The 20,790-nt window shown below is 38.8% G+C and overlaps 1 protein-coding gene across 5 annotated transcripts; it reads right to left on the bottom strand.

The window, feature by feature from the left end:
* Positions 1-568: 568 nt before the first annotated feature.
* On the bottom strand, positions 569-18,221 carry LOC311009532 (basement membrane-specific heparan sulfate proteoglycan core protein-like). 5 transcript variants are annotated; one of them, XM_084003770.1, is made up of 12 exons: positions 18,109-18,221; positions 17,300-17,650; positions 16,099-16,437; positions 15,409-15,762; positions 11,721-12,071; positions 11,340-11,456; positions 11,039-11,228; positions 5,741-7,024; positions 4,679-5,041; positions 3,444-3,554; positions 1,848-1,954; positions 569-783 (listed from the first exon to the last, which is right to left on the bottom strand). In XM_084003770.1, the coding sequence occupies exons 1-7, from the start codon at positions 18,164-18,166 to the stop codon at positions 11,146-11,148; spliced, it is 1,653 nt and encodes a 550-aa protein (XP_083859896.1). In that variant the 5' UTR covers positions 18,167-18,221; the 3' UTR covers positions 569-783; positions 1,848-1,954; positions 3,444-3,554; positions 4,679-5,041; positions 5,741-7,024; positions 11,039-11,145. The 5 variants fall into 5 exon arrangements, 1 of the variants encoding a protein (XP_083859896.1); XR_014596658.1 differs by lacking the exons at positions 11,039-11,228; positions 11,340-11,456; positions 11,721-12,071; ... (2 more) ...; positions 17,300-17,650; positions 18,109-18,221 and adding exons at positions 7,307-7,423; positions 7,619-7,981; positions 9,452-10,843 and having other exon boundaries at positions 5,741-7,195; XR_014596659.1 differs by lacking the exons at positions 11,039-11,228; positions 11,340-11,456; positions 11,721-12,071; ... (2 more) ...; positions 17,300-17,650; positions 18,109-18,221 and adding exons at positions 7,307-7,423; positions 7,607-7,981; positions 9,452-10,843 and having other exon boundaries at positions 5,741-7,195.
* Positions 18,222-20,790: the final 2,569 nt, after the last annotated feature.

The following is a 20,790-nucleotide window of genomic DNA, read 5'->3' on the forward strand; positions in this document are numbered from 1 at the left end:
TATGTATTACAAAAAAAATTCAGCTGATTCTGTTTTAATTAGGAAAATGACTCGAATAGTGACCAAAAAGGTTTCTTTCATGTTACAGTTAAGCTCAAGATAGAGTCCTCTATAAAACCCCCTGGATCGTCCCTGATCGGAGACATGAGTGAGTGACTTCAGACGCCACCACGGTCCCTGGAAATTTTAGAAAATCTACTGACATTGAGAGATGAATGATGAGTAAAACACCAAAATATATTTACAGTAAGTCAGCTACTCAGTATTTAACATTTTAGCAGCTGTATATCAGTGAAACATAGAGAGACTACTTCGACCTTACAGGAGTTATTTCCACTTCCTGCCGTTGACCTATTATGCATCTAACCCGCAATACCACACTTTCCACTTGCCGTCCTTCTTGTGATCTGATGTCATTGTGAAACCTGCCTCTTTGCGATAGAATCAATAACCTTCACTAATGCAGACTATAGCTTGTAATCTAATCCAAGTGTAATCTATGTATGTAAACCTGTCTATAAGTGCACACATACACAAACTCATCATGGAAATGAAGGTACACCACAAAGATGGGTAAGACTGAGTTTATAGAAAAATATTAAATATTTACACTTATCATGTCCATAATTCAGGTAAAGTAAATAAGTAAATGAATGTACATTATATACAAGCTGAAAAGCAAATACTGATGATGAGGAAATTCTCCTGAGCACATACTCATCCACTTTCTTTGGTCACGACACGTTCGAAGTAATCGCAGGATTCATACACTGGTACCTGACACTGAAAGAGACAAAACATAAAAACATTGGTATCAGTGCAATTTAGCAGCATTATCAATGTGTCAAATGACCTTTACTAAAGTCTACAAACAAAAACCGAGCAGGCATGAGAAATATTCACACTTACTCAAAAACAGGAAGTCAGTTAGATTTCATAATAAATGCACAACAACGGAATTACAACGAAATGATATTTCATACTATGTGACCAGAAAAACACAAACTTCTTTATGCTGCAATATGATCCACATATACTTTTTAATTCAAATGGCAGTGGATCAGCCCGAAAATTGTGTTTTTGCTTTACTACCTTATATCTTCCATATATGTCATTGGGATATACAGGGTCACCCATAAAGTTGGAATAATTTGCAAATATCTTGTGTTTAATAGCGGCAAACAAATGTTAAGCGTATTTTCATTTCACTTGGGTAATTGGGACACATAATGTAATCACTGCACCTGGTCACAAGTGATTACTGATGTATTTAAATAGGAAGAAACAGAGGATTGTGTCTGAAAACAAAATATTCCAACTTTATGGGCCACAGTGTATACCGGTATAGTATGATGAGGTATAATCCAACATTTCAAAGTATAACCCCGAAAAACATAGTGACATATAGACCTTTTTTCAGCATGTAAATGATGCCTTACCTAAGTGTATTCACGCAAATATGGCGGAGTCTAAAAGCGTAGCAAATGCAACCTTAACAAATTGACTTGTGTGATGATTTGGGCTGTAAAAAGGGCCAACAACAGCTAAAGAAGTAGGCTCAATGGAACAAATTAATTATTGCATTGCTGTTTTGTTATACCACTGTCAACGTCATAGACCTACTGCGACCTATATTTACAAAAGTAATGTAGGCCTAATCAAATGTGTCAAAACAAGATCACACCAAAAGACAGTTTCCCCTTTCCACACACTTATTTACCACACTGATCAAAAAGGAACAAAGACCCTGCCCATCGGTTGGCACCATGCTACACTTCTTCTTTTTTTTCAGTTTGCTAGTGTTACTCTACAATTTGTCTCTGTATCCTCGATGCCATTTGACTCACCCACTGAGAAGAACCTCTGGAGGAGCTTGTGCTGTGTTTGTCCATTTCTACCTCCTCAGAGTCAATGTGAGGAACCTCGTAGATCACCCTGGCTGCATTAGCTGAAGCTGTGGGACAAACAGCAACACACACACACACACACACACACACACACACACAAACACACACACACACACACACACACACACACACACACACACACACACACACACACACACACACACACACACACACACACACACACAATTAACAAGATTGTTGCACAAAATCAAACCTACATTGATGCAGCACACTCATTTTAATTTAGCTGGGTGTTGCAGCTGCTACTGTCTCTATCTGTTTGCTTCTGCTACAAGTCACTAAATTACTGCCCAAGGGAGGTCAGTGGTTCATTGCACTGCTAATAAGCAATGACAGGCACTATTAAATTCTATTCAACATTATTTATAGTGTCATATCACAACAAAAGTTATCTCAGGACACTTTCCACATAGAGCAGGACTAGAACACGCTCATCATTTTCAAAGTCAATGCATTTGAAAGTTACAGCATGATAGTGGCGAGAAAACCCTGCTGTAACAGACTTTAGGCAGAAGTCTGTGTCTCCTGAAACACTTTTCTCACCCCAGCAGCACTAAGAGGGCTCAACTCATACATCCACAAGCTAACCACAAGCGATTCCTGATCATTCTCCACAGACATTGTTGGTGGTGTACCACAGGGTTCAATTCTTAGTCCCATATAGTTGTCACTAAAATTATACATTTTGTGTTAAACTATATAAAAACATGAAGTGGGTTAACATACATGCTAAATGCCATGTTAATGTTATTGAAGGTGATGTGTTGCCCATGTAAACATCAAACGTGAATAAACATTTGTTGAATTAAGAGATACAGTATTTCACGTAACAAGTCATTTTTATCCTTTTTTATTATTATTATTGTTTGGTGCTCTTTGGTATTCTACACAATCAAAAAACATCTCAATATTCCAACAGGGCTAAATTAAAAGACTGTATCTCGCAACATTCTGCTCACCTGCTCTAAGTTTAAAGTTACTCTAATCAACATTTTATGTTAACCATGGATCCAATTAAAAACATTATCACTCATTGCAATTCTTGGAAATTGTTTTAACTTATAGTTTTACAATACAACACGCAACTTTACATCAACTCTATCTTTTTTGAATTGTAAAGGTGATGATATGTCGGTTTCCAGCTTTTTGAGCGGCCAAAAAAAATAATGCAGGTTAAAGAGCTATTTCAGGATCCTATTCTTCATTTTTAAGACGAGTTGAGCAGTTTATTTTATTTAATTTCAGCTCTAGTTAAGTCTTTCTGTTAGGGTCTTTTAAACTATAGGTGTACTAGAGTATCACTGAATTTAAAAACTTAAATATTGTGTTGTCTGTAAAGGTAAATCAAAATAATTACATTTAATTACATAAATGTTGTTGATTTTTTTTTAAATGTCATTTTTCAAAGCCGAAAATTGTATTCACCTCCATTTTATGTTGGTGGAGGCAGATGACTCAAAAAAACAATCTGCATATCTGGATACCAATAGACATATATAATAAAAAAATATATACCTTGTCTCCTTCGCAGAGTGAGGAAACACACAAGAGAGATGAGGAGCAATGGAGCCACCACAGCCAGGGAAATAATCAAGGGAGGTAGAGTCCTGGAAGAACCTGGATGTCCTGATGTTGTGAGGAAAAAATGAAACACAAATATTCTAATTAAAGTAACAGGATTGACATTGTTGTTGTTGATTTTTTAAAGAAAATATTATTTGTGTGAGTTAGACTTTTTAAAATTATTAGTTTGTATTCCTTATGGAGTCCCTCAGGGTTCAAGTCCACGACTGTTTGATTTATATCTGGTCCCATTTGGTTCCATCATTTACATATAATGATTCATATCACTCCTCTGCTGATGACACACAGTTATACATCTCTGTTTCTACCAACTATTTTAGCCTGGTGAATGATCATTTATAGTTCAATAAGGGCACGGCAGAGATTGCTTTAATAGGTCCCAAGGCTTTGAGGCACCGGATTCCAAAATACTTCTTCATGTTGAAAGGCTTACCTCCTTCCTGCTTTGTTGTCATGTTCACTGAATACACATACCTTGAATAAATTCATAATTAGCTGGATTTCCCCCATATCAACTAGGCTACAGCACTGTCTGCTTTCAAAAGCAATCACAATCACATGCTTTCTTGCAAGCTTTTAGTTGTGTTTGGATAACGGATAAAACTTTTTTTAGATTTTAGAAACAGTATTATTATTTTATTATTAACTTTTACTATTAATAATGAGTAATAACAACAACAACAATAATGCCTTCTTGTATTATGTTTTCTGTGTTATATGTCATTTTTAATTATCTTGTATGTTTACATGTTTTTATCAATGTAATATTTTCCTATCTAATCTGTTTTATTTTCTGTTTCTATCTATTAAATACCTTCCTGTCTTATATGTTATTATCTGATATGTTTTTATCTACGTAACATCTTCTTTATGTTTATATGTTATGTTTTCATCATGTGTGATCTTTTCCTTTTTATTTTGAAGCACACCGACTTTACGCCTTTCGTAAATGCTATAGAAATAAAACTGGATTGATTGAAACACATAAAACAAGCAAGCATTTGCCTAATCTAAGGTTTACAAGGTGATATAAAGCTTCTGTATGTGAACAGGCAAGATCCATTCTGAATACACATATATTTTTTGAACACAAACCATTTTAAAACCAAAATATTAGTGAAACCCTTAATGTAACACTGTGAAGCTACTGGTGTTTTGCCACTTACCTCCCACTGTGCTGTCATTTGGGTTTTTGAGAGCCATAACTGTGATGACAGTACCGTTTCCTTGAATCTCATTTAAAGTTGGTATCTCCACTATCACCATGCAGACGTATCTCCCTGAATCCTTTCTTGTGACATTCGTAAAGGTCAAGTGTGAGCAGTGAGATGACGCGTTTTGTAGAAATCCTTGAGAGTGATTCTTTGACTTCACAGTGTCATTATTGATATTGGTTTGATTTTTCATCCACCTAACTCTTATTCTACTAACATTCAGTGTCCAGCAGCAGGAGATGTTTACGGTCTCCCCCTCAGCAACAGAGACATCAGGAGTCTGGGTAACAGCAGGTGTGCCTGTAGATGAAACACCTATGAAGAGACAACCGTGATGGTTGAACATGATTCGGTTGTTCATTACAACACTATACATGTTGCAGAAGTGCAGAAGCCAAACCAGAAGCTACATGTAGCGAGTCGTGAGTTTTTGACACCAAATAGATCATAGTGATAATTTGATTTCCGCGCAAGTGTTACGAAATAGTGGTCACCTTTGACTCATTTTAAACTGCTGAAACATGTCGGTTAAACGTGTAACGTTAGAATACACTCTGAACATTTAGATAATAATGATAAACTTTATTTGTATGGCACAGTTACAACGTGCTTTACAAGATAAAACTAAATAAAATAATGCACAATAACAACATAAGATGCAAACACAAGATACAAACAGTATAAGACCTGATAAAACCATGCATATTAATAACAGATGAAAAAGAAAAGTGATAGAAGAGGGATAGAAACTATAGTTACTGTAAACAGGCCTTCCTGTAAAAATGCATTTGTAGAAGTGATTTTAAAGATGAGTTTCTCAGGTGGAAGTTTTACAACCGCGGGGCTCGAATGAGGAACAAGATAATATATATATGAGTATTCATACATTTACTTGTTGTCATTGACTATATAAAAAATACAGTGATCAGACAAAACCTGTCCTAGTTGTGATATTATGATTTCACATTTATAAAATGGATGTGATGTTAAAGGTTAAGTTGTGTTTTTACTCACTCCAAGATGAGAGGGCACAGAGAGAGGCGAGCAGCAGACTGCTGAGTAGAAGCTTCATCTTCACTCTCTGATTCCCCGACGACTGACACTCATCTACAGCTGCTGTGATGTATGTGCCCTTCCCACCACACAGACACACACACACACACACTGGGCATCATGTGTTTTTCAGCAGAGAAGTGTGAAAACCCACAGCTTTTGTTCCTTCCTCCTTCAAATCGAAGGCAGCATTAGATTCTGTGAGATCATCTTTCTGTTCTCACGATGTGTTTAGGGTGATTTAAGACACAGTATTATTATTTGTATTTTCTAACTTGTGTTATTATTAATTAATTTATTAATAATTAATAATAACAATAATGCCTGGAACAATAATAAAACATGTTTTTATCTATGTCATATTGAATTATCTATATGTTTATCTAATATGTTTTTATCAATGTAATATTTTATTATCTAATATGTTTTATTTTCTACATTTTTATCGATGTAACATCTTCTTATCTTATATGTTTATATTTTATGTTTTCATCATGTGTGATCTTTCTGCCTGTCCTACGAATGAATCGTTCTCACGATGAAGTTTAAAGATGAAAGTCCATTTGACTCTAATGCAGGAATACTGAAACAGATCACCAAGCAGTGGTGGAAAGTACTGTAAGTACGGTATTAAAGTACAATTGTTTGTTTTGAGTGTTTCGAAGCTGCAGTGTGTAGAGTTTTGGCGGCATCTAGTGGTGAAGTTGCGGAGTAAAACTTCTTCCGTGTGCCAAGCATGAACTGTGGAGGCTGAAAAAGGCAAAATAACCATGTCTAGATTCATGGTTTGGTTTGTCCATTCTGGGCTGCTGTAGAAACAGGAGGCTCCGTGAAGATGAACCCTCCCTATGTAGATACAAGCGGCTCATTCTAAGGTAACCAAAAACACAATGATTCTTATTTGCAGGTGTTAGAATCTGGCAGTCTGCCCTCTTGCTCCCTCTGCTGGTTTTGCCCTTCCTTGTGTGTCGTGTGTGTTGTCCCCTGCCGGTCTTTCTGTTAATCAGAGTGGTGGTCTTCAGGGTCCTGTGGCTCTGGAGTTCCCACCTGTCAGTCTGCAAAGCTGCAGGAAATCATTCAACGCTCCATATAAGCATATATTCATTCTCCTGTGCTGTGGTGGGAGAGTCTCTCCCCTGATGCATCCTATTAGATACAGATAGATTCCCCTAAACGCTACACACTGGTCCTTTAATTTGATGCTGTAATGACAGCTGTAATCAAAGGAAAAAAAGGAAATGTGACCTGTGACCTCTCAGTGCAGAATTATCTCACATCATTCCTCTTATACATCAGCCACTCATAAAAGGGAACACATGTTGCTTTTGTGTCCTCATCGAGACGGTGGGATCATTGTTTCTCCTTTTTCTCTCTGCTTGATATCTTCGTCCTCTTCTTCTTCATTTCCAAGAGCAGCTGAAACATGATTGCACTGATCCATTAGTCCTAATGCACTGTGACGTGCATGCTGCTAATGCACCACTGAGGACATGCGTTCGTCATAATGGGGTGAAAGTTCTGTTATACCTGGTGTGTGTTGCTGAGCTTTGGGCCGCCAGTTCTTGACGTAGACGAAGGTAATGACGAGGACGAGGATCAGCAGCCACCTCACAATGTTAATGAGCATTAACTCCTGGCCAGAACCTGAAATTCACCCACAAAGGCAACATGCTTAGACTCCAGCTGTGTCCCAGTCCAGAGACCACATCGGCTGCCAGAATTCTGGCCTTCCTTTTCCAAATTCGGAGGATCCAACTGATGGGTCGCGTCCTCCAAAGGATGCGGTCACTGATTTGGGACACAACTTACGTCTAAAGGGTGTCCAACCTTTTTCGGGACCTCCCGCTGTGCTGTCCGTTGTGTTGTTTCTGGCTGTAACTGTGATGACAGTACCGTTTCCTTCAATCACATATAAAGTTGGTATCTCCACTATCACCATGCAGACGTATCTCCCTGAATCCTCTCTTGTGACATTCGTAAAGGTCAAGTGTGAGCAGTGAGATGTCGCGTTTTGTAGAAATCCTTGAGAGTGATTCTTTGACTTCACAGTGTCATTCTTGATATTGGTTTGATTTTTCATCCACCTAACTCTTATTCTACTAACGGCCAGTGTCCAGCAGCAGGAGATGTTTACTGTCTCCCCCTCAGCAACAGAGACATCAGGAGTCTGGGTAACAGCAGGTGGGCCTGTAGATGAAACACCTATGAAGAGACAACCGTGATGGTTGAACATGATTCGGTTGTTCATTACAACACTATACATGTTCAGAAGTGCAGAAGCCAAACTCGAAGCTACATATAGCGAGTCGTGAGTTTTTGGCACCAAATAGATCATAGTGATAATTTGATTTCCACATAAGTCAAAACCCAAAGTGTTAAAGGAAAACACCACCGCATTTCCATACTGAACTATGTTCTGCTCTGATGTTAGACGAGGTGATACATACCTCCCTCTCCTCTGTGCGTGCACTCAATGGCTCTTGCGCGCACTCCGCGCAGCGCTAATTTGCTAGCATGTAGCTTGTCCCAGTATATTCCTTAGGATCCAAAGGGGGGTGAAGTTAGAAGCGACCAAGCACTTCCACGTTGTCCCTATTTAAATACGGTTACGTGAGTAGTTACACGACCCAAGTTTGGTTACACAAAATGAAACATGCCAATTTTTCTAAGCGGATAACAAGGATAACTATATAGTATGGCGGAATAACAACTGGAAGCACTTCGACGTCGGCGCAGTAATATCATCACTCCGCTCCCCCTCTTACTTCCGTCAATAGAACCTACGTGACCTGCACGCCGTCGCCTGCACTACCTGTAGTAGTTTGTGCACAGTTGAGGAAGCATCAGGTTGTAGTAAGATAGTTTGTGAACAATCAAACATCATGGTTATAACGTGCATCGTACAGGGTTGTGAAAACAAGCAGAAGGTATATAGTCCCGTCATGTTTTGAGTGATGACATTACTGCGCCGACGTCGAAGTGCTTCCAGTTGTTATTCCGCCATACTATATAGTTATCCTTGTTATCCGCTTAGAAAAATTGGCATGTTTCATTTTGTGTAACCAAACTTGGGTCGTGTAACTACTCACGTAACCGTATTTAAATAGGGACAACGTGGAAGTGCTTGGTCGCTTCTAACTTCACCCCCCTTTGGATCCTAAGGACAAGCTACATGCTAGCAAATTAGCGCTGCGCGGAGTGCGCGCAAGAGCCATTGAGTGCACGCACAGAGGAGAGGGAGGTATGTATCACCTCGTCTAAGATCAGAGCAGAACATAGTTCAGTATGGAAATGCGGTGGTGTTTTCCTTTAACCAAGGTGTTAATGTCACACATTTCCTGTGACTCATTTTAAACTGCTGAAACATGTTGGTTTAACGTGTAACGTTAAAATACACTCTGAACATTTAGATAATAATAATAATAATAATAATAATAATAATAATAATAATAATAATAATAATAATAATAATAATAATAAACTTTACTTGTGTGGCACTTTTCAAAAACACATCATTCTACAAACATTTACTTGTTGTCATTGAATATATAAAGAAATACAGTGATCAGACAAAACCTGTCCTAGTTGTGATATTTTGATTTCACATTTTAAGCATTTTATACGTCCATCCAATGGATGTGATGTTAAAGGTTAAGTTGTGTTTTTACTCACTCCAAGATGAGAGGGCACAGAGAGAGGCGAGCAGCAGACTGCTGAGTAGAAGCTTCATCTTCACTCTCTGATTCACCGACGACTGACACACATCTACAGCTGCTGTGATGTATGTGTCCCACCACACACACACACACACACACACACACACACACACACACACACACACACACACACATACACTGGGCATCATGTGTTTTTCAGCAGAGAAGTGTGAAAACCCACAGCTTTTGTTCCTTCCTCCTTCAAATCGAAGGCAGCATTAGATTCTGTGAGATCATCTTTCTGTTCTCACGATGTGTTTAGGGTGTTTTAAGACACAATATTATTATTTGTATTTTCTAACTTGTGTTATTAATAATTCATTTATTAATAATTAATAATAACAACAATAATGCCTGGAACAATAATAAAACATGTTTTTATCTATGTCATATTGAATTATCTTATGTTTATCTAATATGTTTTTATCAATGTAATATTTTATTATCTAATATGTTTTATTTTCTACATTTTTATCGATGTAACATCTTCTTATCTTATATGTTTATATTTTATGTTTTCATCATGTGTGATCTTTCTGCCTGTCCTACGAATGAATCGTTCTCACGATGAAGTTTAAAGATGAAAGTCCATTTGACTCTAACGCAGGAATACTGAAACAGATCACCAAGCAGTGGTGGAAAGTACTGTAAGTACGGTATTAAAGTACAATTGTTTGTTTTGAGTGTTTCGAAGCTGCAGTGTGTAGAGTTTTGGCGGAATCTAGTGGTGAAGTTGCAGAGTAAAACTTCTCCCGTGTGCCAAGCATGAACTGTGGAGGCTGAAAAAGGCAAAATAACCATGTCTAGATTCATGGTTTGGTTTGTCCATTCTGGGCTGCTGTAGAAACAGGAGGCTCCGTGAAGATGAACCCTCCCTATGTAGATACAAGCGGCTCATTCTAAGGTGACCAAAAACACAATGATTCTTGTTTGCAGGTGTTAGAATCTGGCAGTCTGCCCTCTTGCTCCCTCTGCTGGTTTTGCCCTTCCTTGTGTGTCGTGTGTGTTGTCCCCTGCCGGTCTTTCTGTTAATCAGAGTGGTGGTCTTCAGGGTCCTGTGGCTCTGGAGTTCCCACCTGTCAGTCTGCAAAGCTGCAGGAAATCATTCAACGCTCCATATAAGCATATATTCATTCTCCTGTGCTGTGGTGGAAGAGTCTCTCCCCTGATGCATCCTATTAGATACAGATAGATTCCCCTAAACGCTACACACTGGTCCTTTAATTTGAGGCTATTTCTACTCCACTACATTTTCAAGGGAAATGTTTACTTCACTACATTTAGTTGATAACTTTAGTGAGTAGTGACGTTGCAGATGAAGATTTTAAAAATGCATGAATATATGCAATATAATTAAACCACAACAGTATACAAAATGAATATACTCAGCCAGATATAACATTATAGTGCATCTTACATGTCAATAATGATATTAATCCAACACATTCTCACACCAATGCATTAGAATGTTACTGTTTCCATTGTTTATTATGATGTGCTTTTAAGATCACAGCTGTAATCAAAGGGAAAAAGGAAATGTGACCTGTGACCCCATGGGTCCAGACACACCTCTCAGTGCAGAATTATCTCACATCATTCCTCTTAAACATCAGCCACTCATAAAAGGGAACACATGTTGCTTTTGAGTCCTCATCGAGACGGTGGGATCATTGTTTCTCCTTTTTCTCTCTGCTTGATATCTTCGTCCTCTTCTTCTTCATTTCCAAGAGCAGCTGAAACATGATTGCACTGATCCATTAGTCCTAATGCACTGTGACGTGCATGCTGCTAATGCACCGCTGAGGACATGCGTTCGTCATTATGGAGTGAAAGTTCTGTTATACCTGGTGTGTGTTGCTGAGCTTTGGGCCGCCAGTTCTTGACGTAGAAGAAGGTAATGACGAGGACGAGGAGCAGCAGCCACCTCACAATGTTAATGAGCATTAACTCCTGGCCAGAACCTGAAATTCACCCACAAAGGCAACATGCTTAGACTCCAGCTGTGTCCCAGTCCAGAGACCACATTGGCTGCATTTGAAGAGGCTGTGACGAGGTTGTCCCATTTCAAAGACTCCTTCAAATGCAGCCCAGAATTCTGGCCTTCCTTTTCCAAATTCAGAGGATCCAACTGGTGGGTCGCGTCTTCCGAAGGATGCGGTCACTGATTTGGGACACAACTTACATCTACAGGGTGTCCCACCTTTTTGGGGGCAGCTGTCACTTACCTCCCGCCGTGCTGTCTCTGGCTGTAACTGTGATGACAGTACCGTTTCCTTGAATCTCATTTAAAGTTGGTATCTCCACTATCACCATGCAGACGTATCTCCCTGAATCCTTTCTTGTGACATTCGTAAAGGTCAAGTGTGAGCAGTGAGATGGCACCTTTTGCAGAAATCCTTGAGAGTGTTTCTTTGAGTTCACGGCGTCATTCTTAATATTTCTTTGATTTTTCATCCAACTAACTCTTATTCTACTAACGGCCAGTGTCCAGCAGCAGGAGATGTTTACTGTCTCCCCCTCAGCAACAGAGACATCAGGAGTCTGGGTAACAGTAGGTGTGCCTGTAGATGAAACACCTATGAAGAGACAACCATGATGGTTGAACATGATTCGGTTGTTCATTACAACACTATACATGTTGCAGAAGTGCAGAAGCCAAAACAGAAGCTACATGTAGCGAGTTGTGAGTTTTTGACACCAAATAGATCATAGTGATAATTTGATTTCCGCGCGTTACGAAATAGTGGTCACCTTTGACTCATTTTAAACTGCTGAAACATGTCGGTTAAACGTGTAATGTTAGAATACACTCTGAACATTTAGACAATAATGATAAACTTTTTTTGTATGACACTTTTCAAAAACACAGTTGCAACGTGCTTTACAAGATAAAACAAGATAAAATAATGCACAATAACAACATAAGATAAAAACACAGTATAAGACCGGATAAAACCATGCATATTAATAACAGATGAAAAAGAAAAGTGATAGAAACTATAGAAGTTTTACAACCGCGGGGCTCGAATGAGGAACAAGATAATATATCCGAGTATTCATACATTTACTTGTTATCATTGACTATATAAAGAAATACAGTGATCACACAAAACCTGTCCTAGTTGTGATATTTTGATTTCTTCACTCTCTGATTCACACTTGCCTAGCCTCTCTTTTTATTAGCCTTGCGCTGTGTATTTAGCCTCTTGTTTTATTAGCCTTGCTCTGTGTAGTTAGCCTCTTGTTTTATTAGCCTTGCTCTGTGTAGTTAGCCTCTTGTTTTATTAGCCTTGCTCTGTGTAGTTAGCCTCTCTTTTTATTAGCCTTGCGCTGTGTAGTTAGCCTCTTGTTTTATTAGCCTTGCTCTGTGTAGTTAGCCTCTCTTTTTATTAGCCTTGCGCTGTGTAGTTAGCCTCTTGTTTTATTAGCCTTGCTCTGTGTAGTTAGCCTCTTGTTTTATTAGCCTTGCTCTGTGTAGTTAGCCTCTCTTTTTATTCGCCTTGCTCTGTGTAGTTAGCCTCTTGTTTTATTAGCCTTGCGCTGTGTAGTTAGCCTCTTGTTTTATTAGCCTTGCTCTGTGTAGTTAGCCTCTTGTTTTATTAGCCTTGCTCTGTGTAGTTAGCCTCTTGTTTTATTAGCCTTGCTTTGTGTAGTTAGCCTCTTGTTTTATTAGCCTTGCTCTGTGTAGTTAGCCTCTTGTTTTATTAGCCTTGCGCTGTGTAGTTAGCCTCTTGTTTTATTAGCCTTGCTCTGTGTAGTTAGCCTCTTGTTTTATTAGCCTTGCTCTGTGTAGTTAGCCTCTTGTTTTATTAGCCTTGCTCTGTGTAGTTAGCCTCTTGTTTTATTAGCCTCGCTTTGTTTAAATAGCGTTGCTCTGTTTAGTCGTAACTAGTCGCGTAACTTGCGTAAGTATAACCAGTCGCGTTGCTCTGCGTACTTAGCGTAACCAGTCGCGCTGCTCTTGTCGCATAGACACTATTTGAAGCTACTGGAGTTCAATCTTGTCCGCTCAGATCAGACCGGGAGTTGGGAGGTAGAGGGAAAATATTGCAGCAGTGACAGTGAAGGACCTGCTAAATTTATATATGTTGCATGGTTTATCTTGGCTTTCTTGTTTGAGTTTCCAGTTGATTTGTTTCTTTGTTTTTTTTTAGTTTATTTAAGAGCAGTGGCCTCTGCTGGAGCTAGCTGTTTATCGGGCCCCTTCCCCTTAGCTGGACCGCTACGGATGGGTGTAAGTGGAACACCATATTTTGTCCGACATTAACGAAAAGAACTATATAAATGTTTTAGAGCTAACTTAATAAAAATTGTTTATTGCGAGAAATGTTAACTTGTACATCATACGTGCCTGTATTCATTTGTGTGCGGACCTGTGTATGGGATGTTTTCGGGAAACCCTCTCTGAGATATTTAAAGTTACTCTTTAGGTGAAAGTCCTAAGGTGGCGTTGTCGGTGTTGTATAGATTCTCTAGATCTGCTGCTCACAGTTAGACAGGGCCTAGTGCATGGGCGTCGCTAGACCCCTTTTACTGGGGCACGTGCCCCAGTATTGATCTGCTGTGCCTCAGTAAAATCTCACGTTCCGAGTTTTAACGAGCTACTATATTTGGCAGTGGATTCATTTATATTGATAATAACGGTAAAATAATAGATTTTCTTTCTCATCCACAATCTCAAACCAACGCAGTTTAACCCAAAATACAAGCTGAGGCTTGCACCTTGTGGTCCGGGTCCGGCGCACACATTACGTCCGTGCACGGCAGTGTGCATGTCGTAGCTGGGGCACCGCGGCGCGCACGCATAGATAAATGCAAAAAAAAAATAAAAATAGCAGTCATGTTGTTTTTTAAACGCAAGTCCGTGTTTGACAAGCTTAAACATGGTCAAAAAACCATAGACAGGATATGGTTTACTTTAAAAATACAACAGACCCCCCACCACGTCATGGTATGATCCACTTCTCTCTCCCACCTGCCCCGATGCCCGCAGTAGCCGGCGTGAAGCGGCACAGTGCACATAGTTTCTGACAGTGTTGCGGTCGTTCCAGTAAGTAACTCAAACAACGACGTGTTACACATTTCTATTACCACTCAATAATCACCACCAGTCCTCATTCCTGCTGCTCTGAATCACAGATCACTCTTTGTGTTGTTTCATAGGAGTTAGATAGCTGACGGTTTACCCCATTATCTTTTAATTTTAATACAATTTCATTTATAGTAAGTATGTAAACCAAGTGATGGCTCAGCATTAAAGTAAGATTTACAGTCACAGTGATTTTCCCAACCCCAAAAGTCTGATGTTCTTCATTCACAAATGTGGGAACGATACTCCAAAATCATCAAAAACATGTTGAGCATGTTCATTATGTATGTTGAAATAAATATGATTTAGAGATTTATATCTCTACATTTTGACCTTTCAGTTTTAGCAGCAGCAGTATGGCTGTGGCAGTAATAGTGGGCTAAGCAAGGGAAGTTTATATAGCACATTGTATAGCACATTTCATACACACAGCGGGAATTCAAGGATGTTTTTTGTGATTTTAGTAATAGGGGGCCTCTGTGCCCCAGTAGAGCTTTATGTCTAGCAACGCCCCTGGCCTAGTGCACGCCGCGGTGGCGACGGGCCACATATGTAACATCTTTATGTTTGTTATGTTTTCATCATGTGTGATCTTTTCCTTTTTATTTTGAAGCACACTGACTTTACGCCCGTTGTAAATGCTATAGAAATAAAACTGGACTGAAACACATAAAACAAGCAAGCATTTCTCAGCTTCTGTATGTGAACAGGCAAGATCCATTCTAAATACACATATTATTTTTTAACACAAACCATTTTAAAACCAAAATATTAGTCAAACCCTTAATGCAACACTGTGAAGCTACTGGTGTTTTGTCACTTACCTCCCGCTCTGCTGACCCTTGTGTTGTTTCTGGCTGTAACTGTGATGACAGTACCGTTTCCTTCAATCACAGATAAAGTTGGTATCTCCACCATCACCATGCAGACGTATCTCCCTGAATCCTCTCTTGTGACATCGGTAAAGGTCAAGTGTGAGCAAGTGTGAATCCTCTCCAATCCTGGAGAGCGATTCAAGTTGAACATCTCATCCTTGATATTTGTTTGATTCTTCATCCACCTAACCCTTATTCTACCAACGTCCAGTGTCCAGCAGCAGGAGATGTTTACTGTCTCCCCCTCAGCAACAGAGACATCAGGAGTCTGGGTAACAGCAGGTGTGCCTGTAGATGAAACACCTATGAAATACCTTCTTGTCTTATATGTTATTATCTGATATGTTTTTATCTATGTAACATCTTCTTTATGTTATGTTTTCATCATGTGTGATCTTTTCCTTTTTATTTTGAAGCACACTGACTTTACGCCTTTGTAAATGCTATAGAAATAAAAATGGATTGAAACACATAAAACAAGCAAGCATTTGCCTGATCTAAGGTTTACAAGGTGATATAAAGCTTCTGTATGTGAACAGGCAAGATCCATTCTGAATACACATATATTTTAACACAAACCAAAATATTAGTCAAACCCTTAATGCAACACTGTGAAGCTACTAGTGTTTTGTCACTTACCTCCCGCCGTGCTGTCCGTTGTGTTGTTTCTGGCTGTAACTGTGATGACGGTACCGTTTCCTTCAATCACAGATAAAGTTGGTATCTCCAACATCACCATGCAGACGTATCTCCCTGAATCCTCTCTTGTGACATTCGTAAAGGTCAAGTGTGAGCAAGTGTGAATCCTCTCCAATCCTGGAGAGCGATTCAAGTTGAACATCTCATCCTTGATATTTGTTTGATTCTTCATCCACCTAACCCTTATTCTACCAACGGCCAGTGTCCAGCAGCAGGAGATGTTTACTGTCTCCCCCTCAGCAGCAGAGACATCAGGAGTCTGGGTAACAGCAGGTGGGCCTGTAGATGAAACACCTATGAAATACCTTCTTGTCTTATATGTTATTATCTGATATGTTTTTATTTATGTAACATCTTCTTTATGTTTATATGTTATGGTTTCATCATGTGTGATCTTTTCCTTTTTATTTTGAAGCACACCGACTTTACGCCTTTGTAAATGCTATAGAAATAAAACTTGATTGAAACACATAAAACAAGCAAGCATTTGCCTGATCTAAGGTTTACAAGGTGATATAAAGCTTCTGTATGTGAACAGGCAAGATCCATTCTGAATACTGTGGAAGAAAAACTCTCCAGGTCCAATTCTGTGGCTGGTTCAAATGAGGTTTAATCACTGACAGTGGAGAAAAGAAATTCACAGTGTATCCATGAAGATCCAGTCTCCCGAATGGCCCGGCCGAGGTGGATTTATACAGAACATTTGGGAGAACAAAAGGGAAGGCGTCATGAGTGGATTTGCATTGAATCAACACATGTCTCTCTGCAGAGGAAGAGACATCTGTGGATGTCTACAAGGTGACTGTTCTCGGGACAGCTAGACGATGTCACTACAGGGGTCACCCATCGGGCCTTGATCAATGTATGTGAGACAAATGTTACGGAGACAGTTCAGGAAGAGGGAAAGATCAAAGAGTCTTTTCATCAAGACGGCAAGGGTTAAACACAATAAAAACAGCTCAGCAGGACATTTGATGTTTAGAGAGAAAGGAACATTAGTATGAAATACAAATAAGAATTGTAAGGTAACACATTTTCTTCTACAATACACATTATTTTTTAACACAAACCATTTTAAAACCAAAATATTAGTCAAACCCTTAATGCAACACTGTGAAGCTACTGGTGTTTTGTCACTTACCTCCCGCCGTGCTGTCCGTTGTGTTGTTTCTGGCTGTAACTGTGATGACGGTACCGTTTCCTTCAATCACATAGAAAGTTGGTATCTCCAACATCACCATGCAGACGTATCTCCCTGAATCCTCTCTTGTGACATTCGTAAAGGTCAAGTGTGAGCAGTGAGATGGCATGTTTTCCAGTAATCCTTGAGAGTTCACAGTCTCATACTTGATATTTGTCTGATTTTTCAGCCACCTAACCCTTATTCTACCAACGTCCAGTGTCCAGCAGCAGGAGATGTTTACTGTCTCCCCCTCAGCAACAGAGACATCAGGAGTCTGGGTAACAGCAGGTGTGCCTGTAGATGAAACACCTATGAAGAGACAACCGTGATGGTTGAACATGATTCGGTTGTTCATACATGTTGCAGAAGTGCAGAAGCCAAACCAGAAGCTACATGTAGCGAGTCGTGACTTTTGGCACCAAATAGATCATAGTGATAATTTGATTTCCACATAAGTCAAAACCAACCAAGGTGTTAATGTCACACATTTCCTGTGACTAATTTTAAACTGCTGAAACATGTTGGTTTAACGTGTAACGTTAAAATACACTCTGAACATTTAGATAATAATGATTATAATAATAATAAACTTTACTTGTGTGGCACTTTTCAAAAACACATCATTCTACATAGCCTACATTTACTTGTTGTCATTGACTATATAAAAAAATACAGTGATCAGCCAAAACCTGTCCTAGTTGTGATATTTTGATTTTACATTTATAAAACGGATGTGATGTTAAAGGTTAAGTTGTGTTTTTACTCACTCCAAGATGAGAGGACACAGAGAGAGGCGAGCAGCAGACTGCTGAGTAGAAGCTTCATCTTCACTCTCTGATTCACCGACGACTGACACTCATCTACAGCTGCTGTGATGTATGTGTCCCACCACACACACACACACACACACACATACAGAATCTAGTAAACTTTTGGATTTTGATAATTAAGTCACCTCTCCCATTCTCCCATATCCAACTTTGCTTGAGAAATCAAAAGTTGCAAAACAGAAGCCAAGTCCTAAAATTAAAAATAACAATATTGTAATTATTATTAATACGACTTGTGTTTTATCTATTCCTATTTATTGATGCGATTCTCTTAATTATTAATATGTTTTTGCTTGATTTTCAGACCGTTTCAACTCAACTCAGCTTTGAATCTAAATTCTATGATAAATAACAAACCCATGCGTGGGTCACACCGGCAAAAGTAGAGAGAGCACGCCTTTATTTAGACCTGATTTTATAATTTTATCACAAAATCCAACTTTTAACAGCACAAAGCTAGAGAAGGTTGTGACTCCTGCTTGCTTTTTTTGGACTCCTCAACGGCTTTTGGACATTCAGCTGCTGAATTTATGCATTTGGGTTCAATGATTTTTGAGTGGCTCACATGTAGTTCATCGACTCACGAAAGAAGCAGAAAAACGGTACAGCGATGCTTTATAATCACCATCATATATGATTAGACCATATATTTCTATGGTGGCGCTGCACACTAAACGGTGTATTTAAATTATTATTTAAAAAAAATAGCAAACAGCATAAATTACTGGAATAAACACCTTGTTTAAAATACAGACATCTTGTATTAAATACAGCAGTGCCAAATATCAAAATGAATCCCCATCCATTCTCTATCATATTCACATTCATTTGTTACCATTTAACGGTTACCTTCCTCACGGGGGAATTGAACCAGCAATCTCTGGTAAACAGTTTTTAGAGCCGGCCGTTTGCATGGTGCAGTCAGCCTGTTTTATGTGGTCATTTCTTCTATGAGGTCTACTCAGAGATCTACGCAGAGATGAACTGGTGCACCTCTTTGGACTGGAAACAGGAAGACTCAACTCGGACTCAGTGGTGAGTCTTCACACCCATTACTGACTGCTAACACCCTATTTGTGGCCCTGAGGTCTTCTTGTTTGTGAGAACACACAAACAAACAATTCTCACAACAATAATTTTGTTTACACGGTTTTACTAGTTACATGTCTACATGTGTGTAATTTAAATGTCCTGCACTTTTTCCAACATCTGCATTAATTTGCATATTTAATAAGATATTATTAATATGATATAACACATGTCAAACTATGTGTGATTCTTTGCAGTTGGGTAGGATGGCTTTTCTAGTTGGTGTCTTTATGGTAATGCCATGTACATTATATTTACAACTCAGCCGTTGTATACAACTCCATGGATATGTTAAAATTCTATACTGCTATAGCTAACCAGCTGTACGTAACTTCATTATGATGACTACTTAAATAATACATTCAACTCCATTGCGGCCCATTCACTCCCATTCTAATTCTTATTTGGCACCTGTAAGGTCAGAGCTGCAGAAATCATTAATGTCTTGAGCCAAGTTGACCTACATTATATTTATGTCTCTTTAATTTGAGCTAATTGGATGTAATAACAAGCAGTGCATAACTTGTTTTCACCTTTGAAGATCGGTATGGTCTGAGAAAAGGCCATCATTAAAAAAAAAATCCCTCTTTGATAATGACTTTAATAAATATTTTAGTATTTTGTTCTATTACACATAGATCTATTAGGGTCAAATATGTGTATGATGTGCAGCTGCATTGTACCCAAGTCATGATACTGAGAATGCAGTTTCCAGTTGGTACCAGCAGAGGGCGCAGCACACCAGTAATTCAGTGGCCGCGTCACCGGTGCCATTCATGACAACTTACACTGCCTCATCAGTGTGTGGCACTACAGGGGAAAAAAACACATGAAATGAATACATTTGAAGTATTACTGCAGTAAAAGAACACAAAGCATCAAAACAATTAATAATTTTAACGTTACAGCTGGTAAAGTATAATATTTATGATATTATCTTAACCTGTACTCATTAATCATTATATTAATGATAAAATAATGATGAAAAATAAACAAAGACAGCAGAGGAAAAAATCTGTTGAAAAAAGAGAACAAAAAGAAAAGTGATGTTGAAAGTCAAGAAAACAATGACAATAATATTTATGATAAAGTAGTAATAACACTTAATAACTGTATACAGAGCATGCACGAAGGGAGCAAAGCAAACGAAAAAAACACAAAAACAAACAAACAGGACAAAACCAAATGAAAATAAGAAAAATAGGAGTTGAAACTGAAAAATGAAAACTATAATAAATAACAGCAACAACAACAAAAAAACACAACATCGAACATAAACGTTATAATGAGCCTAAAAAATAAAATACAGGCTATTCTGTCTAGTATCTAACCGATCAACGATGACGTGGAACAGCAGCGCCCATCAAGAACCGTTACAGTTTGTTTTGCCGCCAGCTGTCAAATGTGCGCGAAGAAGAAGCAAATAGGCGCGGATACCAACTTTGACACGACACCGGAAGTGCTCCTCTGGTTTGTTTTGTTCAGCTCTGAGCTGCTGTAGCTTTGTAGGTGGGCGCCGTGACGAAGAGA

This window comes from Eutrigla gurnardus, assembly GCF_963514095.1.
Source record: "Eutrigla gurnardus genome assembly, chromosome: 23".
NCBI classification, from domain to species: domain Eukaryota; kingdom Metazoa; phylum Chordata; class Actinopteri; order Perciformes; family Triglidae; genus Eutrigla; species Eutrigla gurnardus.

Excerpts from the sequence above, each read along its gene's own strand:
- LOC311009532 (XM_084003770.1), bottom strand. The coding sequence starts at position 18,166 with ATGAAGCTTCTACTCAGCAGTCTGCTGCTCGCCTCTCTCTGTGTCCTC. Across the intron at positions 17,651-18,108 it reads CTGTGTCCTCTCATCTTGGA|GTGTTTCATCTACAGGCACA; the intron begins GTGAGTAAAAAC and ends GTCTCTTCATAG. Across the intron at positions 12,072-15,408 it reads AAGGGTCAGCAGAGCGGGAG|GTGTTTCATCTACAGGCACA; the intron begins GTAAGTGACAAA and ends GTCTCTTCATAG.